The sequence below is a fragment of the Neomonachus schauinslandi genome, chromosome X (assembly GCF_002201575.2).
Source record: "Neomonachus schauinslandi chromosome X, ASM220157v2, whole genome shotgun sequence".
NCBI lineage: Eukaryota > Metazoa > Chordata > Mammalia > Carnivora > Phocidae > Neomonachus > Neomonachus schauinslandi.
Window position 1 is genome coordinate 43,343,946 of NC_058419.1, and position 19,278 is coordinate 43,363,223.

Here is a 19,278-nt window from a genome sequence, read left to right on the forward strand (position 1 = left end):
TGCAAACCAAATAACTGACAAAGAATCTACAATATATAAAGAGCTCTCAAAACTCAACAGTAAAAACAAGGAACCCATTTACAGTATGGGTAAAAGACATGCACAGATATGCACCAAAGATGAAATACAGATGGCAAGTAAGCACATGAAAAGATGTTCAATATCATCAGCCGTTATACAAATGCAAATTTTCTTAATGAGATATCCACAATGAGATATCACTGCACAACTATTAGAATGGCTAAGAAAAAAAAAGTGACAATATCAAATGTTGATGAAGATGCAAACAAACTCTATTAATGGTATTGGTAGAAATGTAAAATTGTACAAAAACCCTGAAAAAATTGTTTGTCAGTTTATTTAAAAATTAAACATATACTACCATAAGACCCAGAACTCACATACTTGGGGATTAATAGCAAAGAAATGAAACTGATATTCACACAAAAACTTACACATGCATGTTCACAGCAGCTAACACTACTAAGGCATAAAAGGGAACAAACTATTGATACAAGCAACAACCTGAAATAGATCTCAAGGGAATTATGCTGAGTGAAGATAAAAAGCCAGTGTCAAATATTATATACATATGATTCTATTCACATAGCCTTCTCAAAGCGACAAAATTATAGAGATGGACAATAAATCAGTGGGTGCCAGAAGTTAGAGAATTATGAAGCATAATACCAAGGAGTTTCTTTGGGGCTGAAAGAACAGTTCTATATTCTGATCGTCATGATGGTTACATGGATCTATACAAGCAATAAAATGTCATAGAACTACACACACACACACACACACACAAACTAAATCCGATTTAGTTCTGTACTTGAGTTTATGCAGTGGTCCTCAACTATAGGCCATGGTGTCCCCCATCCCCAGGGGACATTTGGCAATTTCTGGAGATATTTTTGGTTGTGAAAACTGATGTGGGGAGAGGGGTTGCTTTTGTCATCCAGTGGTAGAGATCAGAGATGTTGCTAAACACCCTACAATGCATAGGACAGACCCCCACAAAAAGGAATTTTTCACTTCAAAATGACAATAGTGCCAAGGGTGACAAACCCTGCATTAATAGCATTGTACCAATATCAATTTTTTATTTTGACAAAGTACTACAGTCACAGAAGTTATTATCATTGGGAAAAGCTGGATGAAATGTACGGTATTTTTGCAAATTCTTTTTTTTTAAAGATTTTATTTATTTATTTGAGAGAGAGAGAATGAGAGACAGAAAGCACGAGAGGGAAGAGGATCAGAGGGAGAAGCAGACCCCCCGCTGAGCAGGGAGCCCGATGCGGGACTCAATCCCGTGACTCCAGGATCATGACCTGAGCAGAAGGCAGTCGCTTAACCAACTGAGCCACCCAGGCGCCCTTTGCAAATTCTTGTGAGTCAAACTATTTCAGAACAAAAAGTTAGACTAATTAGTACTACTACAACTACACTACTGCTACTAATACTAATACTAATACTAATACTAATACTAATACTACTAATAATAAAACCCTCCAATGACACCTCATTGTTCTTAAAATAAAACCTAAACCCCTCAACATATATTTATTTTCTTTAAAGATTTTATTTATTTATTTAAGTGATAGAGACACAGCCAGAGAGGGAACACAAGCAGGGCTTGTGGGACGCCTGGGTGGCTCAGTTGGTCCCACTAAACATATATTTCAAAACCCAATTCTATCTCTACCACTTACTAGCTGTGCAAACTTAGGCAACTAACTCCCAGTTTTCTACTTTATAAAGTGGAAATAATAATTCTGTAAGGATTATGTAAATTAATGGTCACAAAAGCACTCTTTAAATTAGGAACTGCTATACACATGTGAAGAATGATTATCATTTTTCAGCCCTGGCTCCCATGTCCCCCTCTAAATCATCTCCAGCCAAACTGAACTGAATACATTCTTTCTGTGTCATCTTCATTTTGAGCTATCTGCCTAGCTCTCTCCCCCATCTCTGAACTCTACCCATTGAAATCCTACTCACAAATAATTCATGCAGAAAATGTACTAGTTAGAAAATGGCGGGCGGGAAATCTTAAATGTTCCAGATGAGAGAAAATGGTAAAGAAAGTTGTTACAACACAAACAAGCAAAGGGGAAAAAAAGAGAGAGAGGCAAACCAAGGAAAAGACTCTTAACTATAGAGAACAAACAGATGGTTTACCACAGGGGAGGTAGGTGGCAGGATGGGTGAAATAGGTGGTGGAGATTAAGATTACACTTATCATGATGAGCACTGAATAATGTAGAGAATTGTTGAATCACCATATTGTACACCCAAAACTAATAGAACACTGCATATTAACTAACTGGAATTCAAATAAAAACTTAAAAAGCCAAAAAAAAAAAAAAAAAGTTGTTACAGATCTAGAATAGAGCTGAAACCTATTCATTTATTCATTGATTTAACAAATATTTATTTAGCATCCCACAAGTGTCAGGCACTTTGTTTGCCACTGAAATACAATAGTGTGCATGGCTGGCAATAAATATTGATAGAATGAGCAAGAAAACAGATGAACGAATATTTTTTTAAAGATTTTATTTATTGGGTCGCCTGGGTGGCTCAGTCGTTAAGCGTCTGCCTTCGGCTCAGGTCATGATCCCAGGGTCCTGGGATCGAGCCCCGCATCGGGCTCCCTGCTCAGTGGGAAGCCTGCTTCTCCCTCTCCCACTCCCCCTGCTTGTGTTCCCTCTCTTGCTGTGTCTCTCTCTCTCAAATAAATAAATAAAATCTTTAAAAAAAAAAAAAAGATTTTATTTATTTACTCATGAGAGGCACAGAGAGAGAGAGAGGCAGAGGGAGAAGCAGGCTCTCCGTGGAGCAGGGAGCCCGATGCGGGACTCGATCCCAGGACCCTAGGATCACGACCTGAGCCAAAGGCAGACGCTTAACTGACTGAGCCACTCAGGCACCCCTGAATAACAGACTATTATGCAATTATTTATTCAAAGCTTCAAATTTTTTTAAGGTATAAGAAATACTTGTGATATAATGTTAGACAACTAAGATAGAATATCAGATAGTTAAATGGAAAATTGTACTGATAAAAATGTATAGGAAAAAATAACATTTGGGGCGCCTGGGTGGCTCAGTCAGTTAAGCGTCTGCCTTGGGCTCAGGTGGTGGTCTCAGGGTCCTGGGATCGAGCCCCGCATCAGGATCCCTGCTGGGGGCAGGGAGCCTGCTTCTCCCCCTGCCCTTCCCCTTTCCCCCCACTCATGCTCACTCTCTCTCAAAAAAAATAAATAATAAAATCTTTAAAAAAATGAAATTTGTCACTATCATTTCTGCATGATAGACAAGGTTATGGGTGAACTTATTTTATTTTATATTATTTTTGGCTTCTTTATACTTTCCAAATTTATCACAGCAGTCAGTCATTATTTTTATAATTAGAAGGAAAAAGATACTTATTTTTTAAAAGTAAAAAAGAACTCCCAACCATACTTCAAGATTTGTCTTAGATTTTATCTCTTCCATATATTTCCAGATTTCTACTGAATGTGACCTCTCCCTCCTTTGAACTTCCATAAGATTGCCTTGCTCCTCTCTTGTGGCATTTGCCTTGTCCCACTTTATCTTAAAATCTCATGTCTTGGGGCGCCTGGGTGGCTCAGACAGTTAAGCGTCTGCCTTCAGCTCAGGTCATGATCCCAGGGTCTGGGATCGAGCCCCACATCGGGCTCCCTGCTCAGTGGGGAGCCTGCTTGTTCCTCTCCCTCTGCCTGCCGCTCTCCCTGCTTGTGCTCTCTCTGTAAAATAAGTAAATAAAATTTTTTTGAAAAAAAACCTAATGGGGTGCCTGGGTGGCTCAGTTGGTTAAGCGACTGCCTTCTGCTCAGGTCATGATCCTGGAGTCCCGGGATCGAGTCCCGCATCGGGCTCCCTGCTCGGCGGGGAGTCTGCTTCTCCCTCTGACCCTCCCCCCTCTCATGTGCTCTCTCTCATTCTCTCTCTCAAATAAATAAATTAAAAAAAAAAAAAAAAAGAAAGAAAAAAAAAAAAAAAAAAAACCTCATGTCTTTCTTTCCATGTCTTGCTCACTTCTGTGGTCCTTATACACAGTACATGACAGTGAGCTGGAATACAGACACACATGTTCGTGCGCACACACAATAGGGAGGAAAAGGAGGATAACAGTGAAGAAGGATAAAGGGACAGGACAGAAGAGCCTTCTCAAAGCAGAAAGGAGTTCCAAAGGCTTCCTCAGACAGGGAAGAGAATGTAATACTAACTAGTTTCTCAAACTACATCTAAAGCCATCAAGTAAATCCCAGACCCTTCCTGGGAAGAACTTTGCCACCTCGGTTTGTCTCTCGGGAATGCCAGCTGAGCTGGGAGGAAAATGAGAGGATAGAGGCAACTCTGGATAAGCTCAGCAAGAAAAGTTTGCAGCCTTGGCCTTGGCCTAGCCACCCCACTCATATTCTCCGTATTTGCCAACCAATCCTTACTGATTACTGGTTATTGCCTGCTATATTCTCAGCACTGCTTTGGGGAACACTAAGAAGTGTGAAGTGTAAGGAGTTGACAATCTAACGGAGAAATCGAAACATACATCAATATACATACATACCCACACATTCGTGCGTTCCTGTCTACATACATTTAGAGGTAACTCACACTCAGCGGGTTTCATTTGATAAGAATCAAATGAAGAGTTCCGACTGCAGGTGCTGTGTGACCTCATAAGACAAGAGCACTGTGGGCTGGGTGGACCGGGAAGACCGGAAAATGCCCTGCCAGAGATGAGAACTGAGCTAGAAATGGAAATAGCTAAAAGCCATGGTAATCAGCACACTGTATTTTTCTTTCACCATAAGGTAGACTGAATGCAAATTACTCTCCCAGATCCCAACAAGGCTCAAGAAGGCCATGAAAGGCTTCCTTCTGAAGGATCCCCACTGAGAATGCAGCTGTAGGGAGCAGGTCTTTTGAGGCTTGAGCCCTGCGATGTCCTAGGTAAAGAAGTCCTTAGGAGGGGTGTCTGATTCATGCATCAAGGCTTGTAGCCACAGTCATTTCTACGTTTCTGGTCACAATGGCTGAAGAAATTAGGCAGAATTTAAAGAAAAATCATGGAATTTTTATCCTTGACTCTTAGTTACAGCAAAGAAGCCTGGTGTCTGGACTGGGGTTTTGTGTGTAAATGATTCCGTTTCATGAAAGAAACCTGAAGGGCCCGGATGTTCCAAATAGGATAGGAAATGCGAAACTCAATCACTTTTACTGCCACATAAAATCTCCCACAGTACCAGGTATCTCCAGGCTGTCTTTCCTTCCCTCCTGTCCTCTCTAAGGGCTAGGACCATATATGCAAATAGCCTCAGTGAGTTTTCCTCTCATTTTGTGAATAGAGACACAGTCTCAATAGTCTGAAGAAATTACAGAAAACTGTGCTTCCCCCAAAGGTAGGTATGAGAAGCCTCCATATGACCCTTACATCTCTAAGAAGTAATGCCTTTTTTTTTAAAAAAAGCCAAAGGTTTCTTTAAAAAAAAAACAAAAAAACAAAAAAACAAAAAAAAACTTTTATTAAGTATTTTTGTACTCCAAAGAAATGATATTTAATAAAAACAGACATTACTTCATCAAAGCTACCCCATTCTTCCCATCAAGTCTTTCTGTGGTAGATTATCACGGGTGGTCTGTAGACCTTTTGGTCAGAGACTGAAAACATTTTAAATCCCTAACTACAGAGTCCCCTTGTAGGGAGAAGTAAGAATTAGAAACCACACAGTGCTACGAATGGGCTCCTGCAGGCCTTAACGAACAGAAAGCCCATCCATCCCGGGACAGGTGACCTCACCTGCAGCAGAAACATAATCTATGAGCATGAAACTTCCATAATATTACAGCTTCCTGACTGCAAAGGTCCTTAAAAACTATCTGGTTTACAGACCAGAATAAAGACCTCTAGTCTTTATTTAAGGATCATTAGCTCCTTCAAAAAGGGATTATTGCCTGGCAGACGGACTCCTCTTGGGAGTCTAAGCTTGCATCAGCCAGCCACCCTTCAGCAAGGGGAAGGCATCTTGGTGTGGCAGTGCCAAAGCCACAACTGAGGCACCCCAAGCCTCTGTATGGGACATCAGCTCCAGATTATCCTGACGCTTAGCTTCTGGAGGCTAGTATCTGATGCCTCCAAGTAAGAGGAATGAAGTCCTGATTCATGCCACCACGTGGATGAATGTAGGTAACATTATGCAAAGTGAAAGAAGCCAGACACAAAAGGCCACATATTGTATGATTCCCTTTATATAAAATGTCCAAATAGGCAAATCTATAGAGACAGACAGTAGATTTATGGTTGCCAAGGCTGGGGGAAGTGGGAATGGGGAGTGAGGACTTAATGGGTACCAGTTCCCTTTTGGAGTGATGACAATGTTCTGGAACTAGATAGTAATGAAGACTGCACAGCATTGTGAATGTACTAGGTACTACTGAACTGCACACTTCCAAATGGTTAAGATGGGAAATTTTACACTATGTGTATTTTACTACAATAAAAAAGAAAAAATACATTAATCTTTTAGTTCCTGTTCTAGAACTTCTATTTGCTTCTTTTTTTATATTTGGTTCTTTCTCCCTTGTGTTTTTATATTCTCTCATTTATTTAAACATGATAAACACGTTTTTAAATAGTTTGCACATGATAATAAGTCTTTGGAGATCTACATCTTTGGTTTATTTGTGCTGATGGTGGCTTTAAAAAAAAAAAGTGTGTGTCTAGATTTTGTCTGTGAGAATCTTGTTAAAGCCTCAGTTAAGGGTAGACTCCTCCAGAAAAAAAATTAGATTTGCTTTTGCCACATGTCTGGATTTGCTACCAGGAATGAGTTAGACTGTGCTTATAATGTTCATTTGAACTCTAAAGCCACATAAGGGCAGGCTTGTGATTGCAAACATCGAGGAACACTATCAAGAAACTGAAAAGAAAACTTAAAAGAAAACTTCTTCTTAAAGAAGAATGGGGTAGCTTTGATGAAGTAATGTCTGTTTTTATTAAATATCATTTACATCATAAGGAGTCTAGTATCCAGAATATATAAAGACTCTTAGAACTCTACAATAAAAAGACAAGCAATACATAGGCAAAAGACAGACATTTCTCCAAAGAAGATATATGAATGTCTAACAAGCAAATTAAAAGATGCTAGATATCAGTAGTCATTAGAAAAATGCAAATCAAAACCACAATGATGCCACTTCACACCTACAAGGATGGCTATTAAAAAAAAAAAAAAAAAGAAGCAGAACATACCAAGTGTTGGCAAGGATGTGGATAAACTGGAACCCTCCTACACTACCAGTAGAAATGTACAATGGTGCAACTGCTGTAGAAAACACTTTGATTGCTCCTCCAAAAGTTAAACATAAAATTACTATATGACCCAGTAACTCCACTCCTAAGTATATATCCAAAAAAACCCTGAAAATTCATATTCAAACAAAACTTGTACACAAGTGTTCATAGCAATCATGGCAGCGCTATACATAATCACCAAAAGCTGGAAACAACTCAAATGTCCATCAACAGATGAATAAACAAAATGTAGTCTATCTATAGAATGGAATATTATTCAACCATAAAAAGAAATGAGGTACTGACACAGGCTACAAATGCATGAACCTCAAAAACATGATGCTAAGTGAAAGAAGCCAGGCACAAATGGTCACATTTTGCATGACTCCGTTGGTATGAAATACTCAGAATAGGAAAATCCATAGAGATAGAAAGAAAGTACATTAGGGCACCTGGGTGGCTCAGATGGTTAAGCGTCTGCCTTCAGCTCGGGTCATGATCTCAGGGTCCTGGGATCGAGTCCCACATCGGGCTCCTTGCTCAGCGGGGAGCCTGCCTCTCCCTCTGTCTGCTGCTCCCACTGCTTGTACTCTCTCTCTCTCTCTTTCTGGCAAATAAATAAATAAAATCTTAAAAAAAAAAAAGAAAGAAAGTACATTAGTGTTTATCAGGGGCTGCAGGGAGGTAAGGACTGGGAAATGACTGCTAATGGGTACCAACTTTCTTTACAGAGTGATGAAAATGTTCTGGAATTAGACAGTGGTGATAGTTGCAAAGCACTGAATATACTAGAAATGACTGGATAGTATTTTTTTAAAAAAAATCATAATAGTACCATTATTGAACATGTTTTCTCTATAAAGCATCATATTAAGAAAATTCAGATCTAAGATCCAAAACCTTACCAGCTGGGTGCCTTTAGACAAGTTACTTAACCTCTCTGTGACTCAATAGCATTATACGTAAAATGAAGATAATAGCAGCAACTACCTCCATAGGGTTGTAAGGAGAATTAAATGTGTTAATATACAGAAAGCACTTTGAACAGTGTTTGCCACATAGCAAGAATTAGCTAAGTGTTAGCTATTGTGATTATTTCCACTAATCCTCACAACAACCCCATGAAGTAGGTATTATTAGTTATTCCTATTTCACAGATGAGAAAAACAAAGGCACAAGAATAAGCAACTCACCCCGTTACCCAGCTAACAAGTAGCAATCAAAACTAGGATTCAGACACCAGCATTCTGGTTTCAGGGTCCCTTCTCTCAACGACTGTCACATTCTACCTCCCATAAATCTGATATATCGAAGCCTTGAAGTCACAGCTATTTTTGCCTAGCATGAGGTCCAATTAGGTATTTAAGGTTTTCAAAAGGTGAATCAATTTAAGTAAACATGTTAATTAAATACTACCATGGCTGGTACCCAGGTATGGCAAAACGAGCGAGGGGCACATGAATGAGGTTTAGAAAACGCTGGGGTAAACCATGGAAATCTAAGATGCGAGAGAACACACCTGAGCTGTTACCAATGAACTAGGTAAGCTACTGCACACCATGATGAAAACCTGTACGGATCTCTTGTGTGGTAACTCATCCCAGGCCAAAATTTTTCACCAGGCATCTGGCCAAAAGAGAGGGAGGCCAGCAGAACTCAGCAAGAGCCAACCTGAGCAAGAAATATTGTGATTAAAGTCAGAGAGGGGCTGTGGCGTTGCCATCCCTTGACCTCTTTTTGAAAATGAACTGGTCAGCCAACCACCTATTAGCTGGTTTCTCACCTGCCACCTCTGGGAACATGAGGCAGGGGAATTTCTACATTAGTCACAGTAGTCACAGTACCCACTGCCCACCATAATTTTAGGAGCCCAGGAAAATGTTTTCATTGCTTTTGAAATCAAAAGAAAAAATTAATATAATCCAAGCCACATTACATTTATCTTTATACCAATACAGCTTTGAAATATATATTAAATATATGTGAAATATATATTTATATATGTGAAATATTTTATATATATTTATATATATAGTTATATATATTTTTATATATGTGAAATATATTTTATATATATTTATGTGTATACATAGTTTTATGTATATATATAGTTTTATGTATATATAGTTTTATTTTTTCTTATTTTTTTATTTTCTTATTTATTTATTTTTATTTTTTTAAATTTTATTATGTTATGTTAGTCACCATACAATACATCATTAGTTTTTGATGCAGTGATCCACGATCCATTGTTTTCATATAACACCCAGTGCTCCATGCAGTACGTGCCCTCCTTAATACCCATCACCGGGCTAACCAATCCCCCCTCCCCCCGCCCCTCTAAAACCCTGTTTGTTTCTCAGGTCCATAGTTAGAGAGAGTTTTATGTATAAAATATATATATTTATGGAGGAAGGGGCCCAGGAAGGCAAAAATGCCTAGGGTCCAGAAAAGTCCTAATGTGGCCCCAATGCAAGGGTGGGTCTTCTCACCTCTCCCTCCTGTGTCTGCACGTAACCAGCTCAGCAGCCAATGCATGTAGCATCCTGCCCCCGCCAGTGTCCCCGTAGTGTTGAGCAAAAGTGAAGAGACAGGCTGGGAAACCCAGCACTCCTGAATCCCAAACTTCTGGCTTTGGGAGACTCAGCAAGGAGAAAGAGGCCTGAAGCAGAGCAGGAGGAAGAGGGGGAGACCCCTGGCACTCAGGATTTCTTAAGACTCTGCCCAATGATCTTCTTGCCCAAAATACCTTCCCCCTCCCCTCCTGCCTGGAACCTCACCATTATATACTCTTTTGAAATAAGACGACAGTAATACGGTGAAAAGCGCACGGACTTTGTAGTCAAACTTGCTGGTATGACCATGGATGGGCACGGTGCCTGGCTTCCCTAGGGCTCGGTTTTCTGTAAAAAAATGGGTATGATAATAATGGTGGTTGTAAAGGTAAGAGTAGGATAAATTGTGTACAGTGCCAAGCAGAGCGCCCATTATTAGAAGTTATTCTTAAATATAAAGGACATTAACACGTCCTGGAGCACCTGCAAACACTTCTTGGAGAAAGAACCATAGAGCCTTCAATCGTGGCGCGGTCCTTTTTTATTTGGCACATTCGTGGAGAAAACCAGCTCAGGAAGATAACTGTAGAAAAGGGACGGGGAGAAGTAGTGGATAAGGCGGGAACTCTTCCCGGGTTTGCAACACTGGCCTGGGAATAAGGCGCGCTTTAGGCGCCTGCTACAGTACTTGCCCGGGAATAAGGCGCGCTCTAGGCGCCTTGCAGAGCGGGGTTGCAATAAGAAGCACAGCAAATCTTGCAATTGCCAGGCACTGAAGGAAGGAGCCCGTGCAGCATAGGCATTCTTGGATGCACTAAGCACTTGGCAGGGTTCTACACTTACACTCTGACATGGGTTCATTACTAAAAATCTGAAGTCCTTGGAGCTTTCTCAAGAGGCGGGTTGGGTTTCTCGCAGCGTGCATGTGAGCACCCGGACTGCTCAGCAAACCTAACTACAAACCACCGCTTCCGGAGTACACCGGGGATCTGGTCGCAAAAACCCGGGGCAAGCAGGCTCCAAGCTTATCGTTTCGTCTTAATCACTAGCCTGATACCCGGACTTCGAGTGCAAATAGAACAGAACCAAATAATCCCATCCATCAGGCACCAAGTTCTAGGAGGGGAGAGCGGCGCTCAGAGCCCAACGCAGGGTAGACTAACTTCGCTTTAGCGTGCTCGGGCGGCTGAGGGCTCCGCACTTTCTGCATCCCTATCTCTCCGTCTTTTCCCCGGAGGAAGCAAGTGACACCGCTTCCTCTGCGGTCTGGGGAACATCGAAGGTTGCGCGGAGGAATATGTTACAAACATTCCTCCACGAACTCCAGGATCTAGAGTGAAGTCTTGCCCCCCCGCACCCCCCAAAATGACTTTCTCGATCCAGCACAGCCCCATCCTCCAATCACATATTTCGTCCGAGTTGGGAGTAGTCAGTTAAATTGCAATTTGGAGTCACAGTTCCCCACACAGGCATGCCCATTCTCGCAAACACTCGCCCTATTTTACTTACACGCCCCTGCCGCCAGTGCGCCCCCGTCAGGTCCCACCGACACCAACTAGGGGTAATGTGAACGCTAATAGAGGGCGTCTAACCGACGCGAGCGCGTACACTTTGAGCCCGCGGAACGCAACGTATCCCGTATATAAGCGCGCAAGTCTCAGTTTCGGCGCCAGAAGAGGTCCCGGCGCCAGAAGAGCAACTCACCGGGCAGTTAGTCCCAGCTCCTGCCGCCGCCACGCAGGGGTCGCCAGCGACCCTAGCGAAGAATTTGTGGATGCGCTAGGCTTCATCGACAGCACTGTGGGCATGGAGCGTGATTTCGGGTGCAACCCCTACAGCGCCAGCTACCGCAACCTGGGGGTCGACGAGGAGGAGGAAGAGTATGGTCAGTGCCTAGACGGGCACAGGTGCTTTGGCGGACTCCAGGAGAGAAACTTCCCTGGGAGGATCGGGTGGATGCGCCGCTGCGCGGCTGTCGCCCTCTATCTTCCATCGCGACCCCATGCCTCCGCAGCCCACGCAGCGTGGGCTCCGACGCTCCGGTCTCTCTTTTGCTTTTTTCTTTTCCCAGATGCGAAGCCAAACTTGACCTCACTGATTCTGACGGGAGGAGAGGAGGATACGCGGTCCGAACCTGAGGGCGAAGCGGCGGCGGCAAACTGCGTTGGCGCGGAAGAACCGAGCTCCTCGAACGACGAAAACCAGGAGGGCGGCTTTGGGGGCGGCTTGGAGCCCCCGCAGCAGCAGGAGGAGCCGGCCCCCCTGGCCGTGCAGGGGCCACTGATCGCTGAGAGGAAGCAGCGCCGCAACCGCACCGCATTCACCCAGCTGCAGCTGCAGGAGCTGGAGGGCGTTTTCCATCGCACTCAGTACCCCGACGTGTTCGCAAGGTAAGTGGCTGGTCCCTCCGGCGCGCAGTTCTCCAGGGGCCTCGGGAGTCCTGGGCTTTTTCCCGGGACCCTTTTCCTCCTCCCCTGACCCAAAAGCCGCTTAGGGGGTTCGAGGGCGCCAGGGTCCGTCCTTGCTCCCAGGGCTTGAGGCAGTGCTTAAGAGAGCTTGCGGGGCGGTGAGATAGTAGCGGAACTAGGGTGAAGCGAGTAAGGGAGTGCGGATTGATCCCGCTTTTATTTAAAATTTTGGTAATTTGCTCATCCTGAGTTTTTTGCGTTAATTTTTGTATTTTGAATATTGCATTAGAATATTCATCGTGATTGCTCATTTTTTTCGCGCATTTAAAATTTTGCACACGAGGCGAGCTCACTTGCCTCACCGTAGAGTTTCGGCCCTGCCACGTGGGGCGCTATTTCCTGGCGGCGGAGTTTCGAGCGTTTAAAAGCCAGCGAGCAAGGAACAGTTGTCGGATCGCGGGAGTGTACGGAGGGGCAGGCCTATTCTTGCCCGGCAGGAATGGGGGACCAGGACGTATCGGTGTGAGGTTTCGGGGCACTTTTTCTGGTTCTGCTGTATTCAGCCTTCGCCAGCCAAAGAGAAAAAAAAAAAAATCTCCCTTGAGCGCTTGGCCGATGGTTCGGAGTTCCTCCTTGAGAGTTCCCCTCTTCCTTTACAATAAACCCTTCCTTTACAACAAATACTCTGGTTCAAAACTCCGCTTTAAAGGCTTTTGGCATTTTATTTATTTTCACAGAGGGACCTCCCAAGAAAAGATTTCCAGGGTTGTTCTCTGCTGGTCCACAAAGAGAAAAATTGATGGAGTCATATTCAACTAACAGACACACTACCAGGAACTTTCATATATATTCCCTTTTTCTATTCTATTTAATACAGATAAGTTGTCCGTGGCAAAACTCCCTAAAGCAAGCCTCAAGCTGTATTACAGAAAACTGCACTGGGAGGGGGGTAGAAATAATGTACATGACATATTTCATTTTATCCACAACTCCAAATACTGAACATGTGCAATTTTCCTCCCTCAGAGAAGAGATCGCTGGACGTCTGAATTTGACTGAAGCCAGAGTGCAGGTCAGTAAATCTTAAAAGAGCACATGACACAGGGCAGCCAGTCTAAAACATACTTGAGGTTTTGTCCTGGACATTGTGAAATTGGTGTGGTTTGCTGCCTTTCCATGTTTCACAAATAAGTTTTGAACATTGGGTGCCTTGGGGGTGGGAAATGGGAGAGGTAAGCTGGAGATTCTGGAAATTTCCCATTACCAGAGGAAATATGATTTCCTAACAGAAAAAAAAATCGAACACACTTCTCCCTCACCCATATACACACACACACACACTTTTCCCCCAATAAAGTTCACCTCCTTTTTTTTTTAAAGATTTTATTTATTTATTTGAGAGAGAGAATGAGAGAGAGAGAGCACATGGGGGGGGAGGGTCAGAGGGAGAAGCAGACCCCCCACAGAGCAGGGAGCCCGATGCGGACTCGATCCCGGGACTCCAGGATCATGACCTGAGCCGAAGGCAGTCACTTAACCAACTGAGCCACCCAGGCGCCCAAGTTCACCTCCTTTTAACGCTGGTATCTTTCAGGAAGGATGTTAGTCCTCCCTAAAGGAATATTTCTACATAGGATCATGTTGGGGCTCAATCCCACCTGGGAAGTTACAAATTAATGCACTGAAGAGCTTGGTTAAAAGAAGGTTTAACCATACTAAATTATTTGAAATATTTAAAACCAGGTATAAGCTCTTGGCTAAATGAGTGAATTTATAAATACTCAGACACTGGGGTGAAGGAGTAATTCACACACAGAACACAGTGCATGAGTAACTAATGTATGTTTAGTAAACTGAAACTGGGGTGGGAGGGTAGTTTAAAAGTCCCAAGTGCCTGGACCTACTGCCATTTTGTAAGTGTTTTTGTAAAGCAGCATAGAGAGTGACAGCCTTAAATTTTAATTTTTTGGAAGACTTTGATGTCTGCCTGAAACATTACTAAAATATTTAGGATTATGGTAGTAATGGGGAAAGGAAAATTGTCTTAAAGAATGGAACCAAAAAAGGGAACCAATTTTAATAAAGTTCCACTGACCTAAGAAGAGGCGAAAGTTTAGAGAAGTATTGTATACATTCAAATATATGCATTGTACATGTCATACAAATTCAACTTTATGAAACCACCAAGTGTATAAATGAATATTCCCATGAGGAATCTTTAATACTCTAAGACTTTTTTTTCCCTTTTTGGTGGTAATATTTTGAAAAGGTGGGTTTTCTGGAATCTGATTTTGAGGGTGTTCTCATTTCAGGCCAGATTCTTGTGTTAATTTTTTTTTAAGATTTTATTTATTTATTTTAAAGATTTTATTTATTTATTTGAGCGAGAGAGGGAACACAAGCAGGGGGAATGGGAGAGGGAGAAGCAGGCTTCCCACGGAGCAGGGAGCCCGATGTAGGGCTTGATCCCAGGACCCTGGGATCACCACCTGAGCGGAAGGCAGACGCTTAACACTGAGCCACCCAGGCAACCCTTATTTATTTGACAGAAAGAGAGAGAGCACAAGCAGGGGGAGCAGCAGGCAAAGGGAGAGGGAGAAGCAGGCTCTCCCAGAGCAGGGAGTTCAATGTGGGGCTCGATCCCAGGACCCTGGGATCATGACCTGAGCCAACGGCAGACGCTTTACCGACTGAGCCACCCAGGCGCCCCACGTGTGTTAATTTAAAGCACTATTCAGGAAGTGATTATTAATTTGTTGGTTATGGGCTCAAATAGGTGACTATTTGAGGTCATAGAAAATCATAGGTACATCAGAGAAATAGGACAAGTCCTCTACTTTCTCAGGCAGGCAAAGTAATCTCAGAGGAAAATAAAAACAAGGTTTGCTGAGTTGCTTTTCCCCCTCCCTGGGTTTATGTAGTCCTGTCAATTGATTTCTGAAGGGGAAATGAGCCAGAAAATCCAAACAGGGAAGAAGACTATGCTCTCACATATTTTCAAGCTCTGCAGCATGAATTTCCCCCCAAGAAACTTTATAATAGATGCTTCCCCCCACCTTTTGCAAATATAGTAGACCTCTTTTATGAAACCAGTATTGGGAATATGGACCTAATATTGGCCCATAGCAAAATTTGCCAGATATGGGCTTTATTTATGTTTAGGGAGATTTCACCACTGATACGTTCGAATCTCTCCCAAATGAGCTCTACTACACTGGCTTTTTTTCAGACTGTATATCCATGCAGCAGGACCCCAAATCCTAAGATGGAAGGGAGAAAAGGTAGCTGCCCACAGAGAGAAGAGGCCCTTTGTCTCAATTAAAATACTGCAGTTTGGGAACTTCCAAAAGGATTAAATACAATGTAAACCCTATTAACTAGTATACCAAGAGGACAGTAAAGTCTAATTGACAACTTTTTCGTCTGTTTGTTTGTTAATAGTTGGCAAACACTCAGAGAGGAGCCTCTTTTGTGAGCCTTACCCCCCCCATTGTTGTTGCACATCTTCCTTAAATGTGTAATTGGACCTTCCGGCCTCAGGAATGAGTGATGGGATTGGAGTCTCCTTGGTTAAGGAGTGGAGCTGTCAGGGCCTAAGGTGCCCCACCTCTGTGGGTAACAGTAGCTTCTGTCCGGGATCCTAGAACTGTAGCTAGAGCTGAATGAGCTGACCTGCTCCTGAGCCCAGGGAGGTTTGGAGGGTAAGGTAGATGGGAGCATGCAAAATTGATAGTCATGACAATGGGGTACCCACTCTCTTATCTGGGGAAAAAATTTTAAGTCTATTGAATTCGGATTCAGTTAAGTTAAACTTTTCCTGAACACTAAAGGCTAAAATAGCAAAGCAGCGTCGAGGGGCCTCAGCAACTCTGATGTCCAGGGCAGTCCTTGGGACCCCGTGATCAGGCCTCCTTTGACATATCACCTGTTTAATTCTCACGAGGTTTAGAAGAATGGTCCCTTCAACATCACTGAAGGAAATTTTCTGTCTAAAACTGCAGTGTGCTCCTACGGATTAGTAACTTCAGACTGAAGAGGAGTGTTTCGAAAAGGGGGTGGTCCCATCAGCATGACTTCACGTCAGGCCACCTTTATACCATGCTCGACCTCCCCCCTAACCAGGGTGACACTTCCCCCGACGGCTGATGATCCACTCTCTCTTTACCCTGGTGCCAGGCATAGGCGTAAACGTCAGGGAGCCGGTGCACTTTATCACTTAGACTTACATCCAAGACCTGGGGTGGGGGCATCACTAAAGAATATTAAAAGTGGGAAGAGAGACCAATCAATGTGCCCAAGTGTGGACTAGCCATGGCTCACTAAGGGTTAGCTGAGAGGGGAGGTATGTGGTTTGCTTTCTCAAGGTATTTTAGTGATAAGGAAATACTTTCTCCTGCTACAATTTAATAGTTCAATGGCAGCATTGCATGTTGTGTGTTTTCTTATTATGACATTAACTGTTCAATGTACTAAGCCAATCCCTTTTTTCCCTCTGATTGAAGGTCTGGTTTCAGAACAGAAGGGCCAAGTGGAGAAGACACCAGAGGGCCCTGATGCTTAGAAATCTGGCCCCCGTTGCCTTGGGGCCTCCTGTGGGAGTGATCTTTGATGGGCCCTATCATGCGATCCCCATTCTAGAGGCCGGGTGGAGATGTGTTCCTCTGGTGCCCCGGGTGCTCATGCCTCCTGGGCCACCCCTGCCACCTGTGCTCCCTGGGCCACCTCTGCCCCCGGGACCACCCCTGATGCCTATGCCACCTCTACCACCGGTACCTCCCTTTGCTCTGGCCCCTGTAGGCATGGCATGGGCCCCTGTCATCAATGGTCATTTCGCAGGTCCCATTTTCTGAAGCATGGTCTTTATGACAATTTTTCCAAAGTATTTTTCTGCCTGATATAAATTGTGCATAGCACATCGAGTAATTCTTCAAATAGTTGTTAAATGAATTGAATAACTGGACAAAATCAGTGCCTGTTGTTCTTGTAGGGCATGTTGTATTTTCAGTAAAGTTGCAAATAAATAAACTATTGGTTTTGAGTGCCTAATGTGATAAGTGGGGCATGCATGCGAATTGCTAAGGGAATGGCATCCAAACAGAATGTCAAAGAGGCCTCCTTTCATAACATAGTAGCCCTGAGTCCCGAGTCACCATCAATAGGCCATGTACACCGCAGTTTTCCAAGTGCCCATGCTGGTTTATAGGACCACACAATCTTCCACACCCCCCCTCTCCCCGTCCTCAACAATCCTCATTCCCACCCTGTTGTGCCCCCCCGCCCCAGTTTGGAGCACAGCCCTGTGCAAGATGGAAGGGGTGAGTCTCTAATGAGAGAGCAGTGTGTTTCCAGGCAGGGCCATGTTCCATTCATGCCAAGGAGCTCAACAGCCATGGACTCTGAGAGAAACTTCCTAAGAGGCTATTCACAGGGCTGTTAAGGGAATGTGACAGCCAAAGTCCGAATTCTGTTCACTGCTCTCCATTTTGTGGAAGTGATCGCGGAAATAGGAATCATTGTGGTTCAAAGACAGAAGAAGGGGCTCCAGGAAGATCAGAAAAGGGCTCTTCTCTGTTTTCTCATCCCCACCCCCAGCCCAAGAGAGCCTATTATTGTAGTTTCCCCAGCTCAGAGGTAGACAGTCCCACCTTCAGGTATATTTTGTCACCTTCAACATCCAACAAATGATCCCCTGGACAATGTTCCAGAATTAGCACTCACTGAAAAGAAGCACATCTTTGCTTTTTCATGCTGTCTTCATGCAAAGCTGCCAAGGGATGAAAACAAAACCTAAAATGGAAGGGAGAAGGAGGAGGCCAGGCCCACTATTCTTAAAACACTTTCTTTTCAGTAGGACTTTTGCTTTTGATCAATCAACGCACGGTCATTTTCTGACCACAATATGGTCTGAAATGACTACAGTGACTTCAGGTAAGGGTGTCACAGTGACACCAGAATTTCCTCTCCCCGAAGGTGGGTTGGGGAGGGGGAGGCCCCGAAGATGAGTTTCGCAGCGGTTCTATGTTCCTAGTTTGAAAGGAGGCTTTATTTTCTTGGGAAAGCGTACGATTTTTTGCAGTGTTGTCCAATACTTTTCATTCCTTTCTTCCCTCCCTTCACACAGCAAAGAAGTTGTATCTAATGTGGGACTCCTGCAGTGAGGAGGTCATTGGGAGGGAAGAACATCCAGAAATGCATCTGCATGCCCTTTCCCAAGCTCACTGGCTAGTTTTGAAACAACCATTCTTCTCTCCCATTGTCGACCACTTTCCTTCTCGTTAAACATCAGGTCCCTGAATGCTTTAAGTCCTCTTGGAAATACAGGGTCTGTACAAATAAATCGAAGTTCCAGGACCCCATCCAGCCCTGCCACGCTAAGATTCGAAGTCAAACAGTAAGTACCCAGGACACAAATCCTGCTGTTAACTCTCACATCAGGTCTGACACATGAAAACATAGAACTTTTTTTCCCCCTCAGGCTGCCTGAAAAAAGCAAAAGCAAAAAAGTGAACATGCTTTCCCTTAAGTAGATGGGGTCTTCAAGAGTCATATGTACTATTTTGGGGGCACCTGGGTGGCTCAGTCGATTGTCTGCCTTCCCAGGGTCCTGGGATGGAGCTCCGAGTCAGGCTCTCTGCTCCTTGGGGAGCCTGCTTCTCCCTCTGCCTGCCGTTCCCCCTGCTTGTGTTTTCTCTCTCTCTCTCTCTCTCTCTCTGTCAAATAAAAAAATAAATAAAATCTTTTTTAAAAAAAGAGTGATATGTACTATTTTTAAAATTATATCTACTTCTTTCAGGTGCCAGATGATTTAAGGAAGGGGGGTGGGATGTGAGCAGAGGAAATACGCAAAACATTTCTGCAGATAATAGGTTCCTCCAGTCTAGGTTTTAAAGGGAGAGGTCTTTTAAAATAATCCCACAAAGAGCATTCCTCTTAAAGTGCATTTCAAATATCGCTAAGGCATAGATCAGAAATTAATTTTTTC

The 19,278-nt window shown here is 43.4% G+C and overlaps 1 protein-coding gene across 1 annotated transcript in view; it reads left to right on the top strand.

The window, feature by feature from the left end:
* Positions 1–17,146, top strand: part of ESX1 (ESX homeobox 1) — a 36,160-nt gene extending 19,014 nt beyond the window's left edge. The window contains exons 2-5 of the mRNA XM_021678353.2: positions 11,630–11,773; positions 11,960–12,278; positions 13,323–13,368; positions 16,799–17,146. Of these exons, the coding sequence (XP_021534028.2) occupies positions 11,630–11,773; positions 11,960–12,278; positions 13,323–13,368; positions 16,799–17,146 (857 nt within the window). The remainder of the gene's footprint in view (positions 1–11,629; positions 11,774–11,959; positions 12,279–13,322; positions 13,369–16,798) is intronic.
* The last annotated feature ends 2,132 nt before the right edge of the window (positions 17,147–19,278 follow it).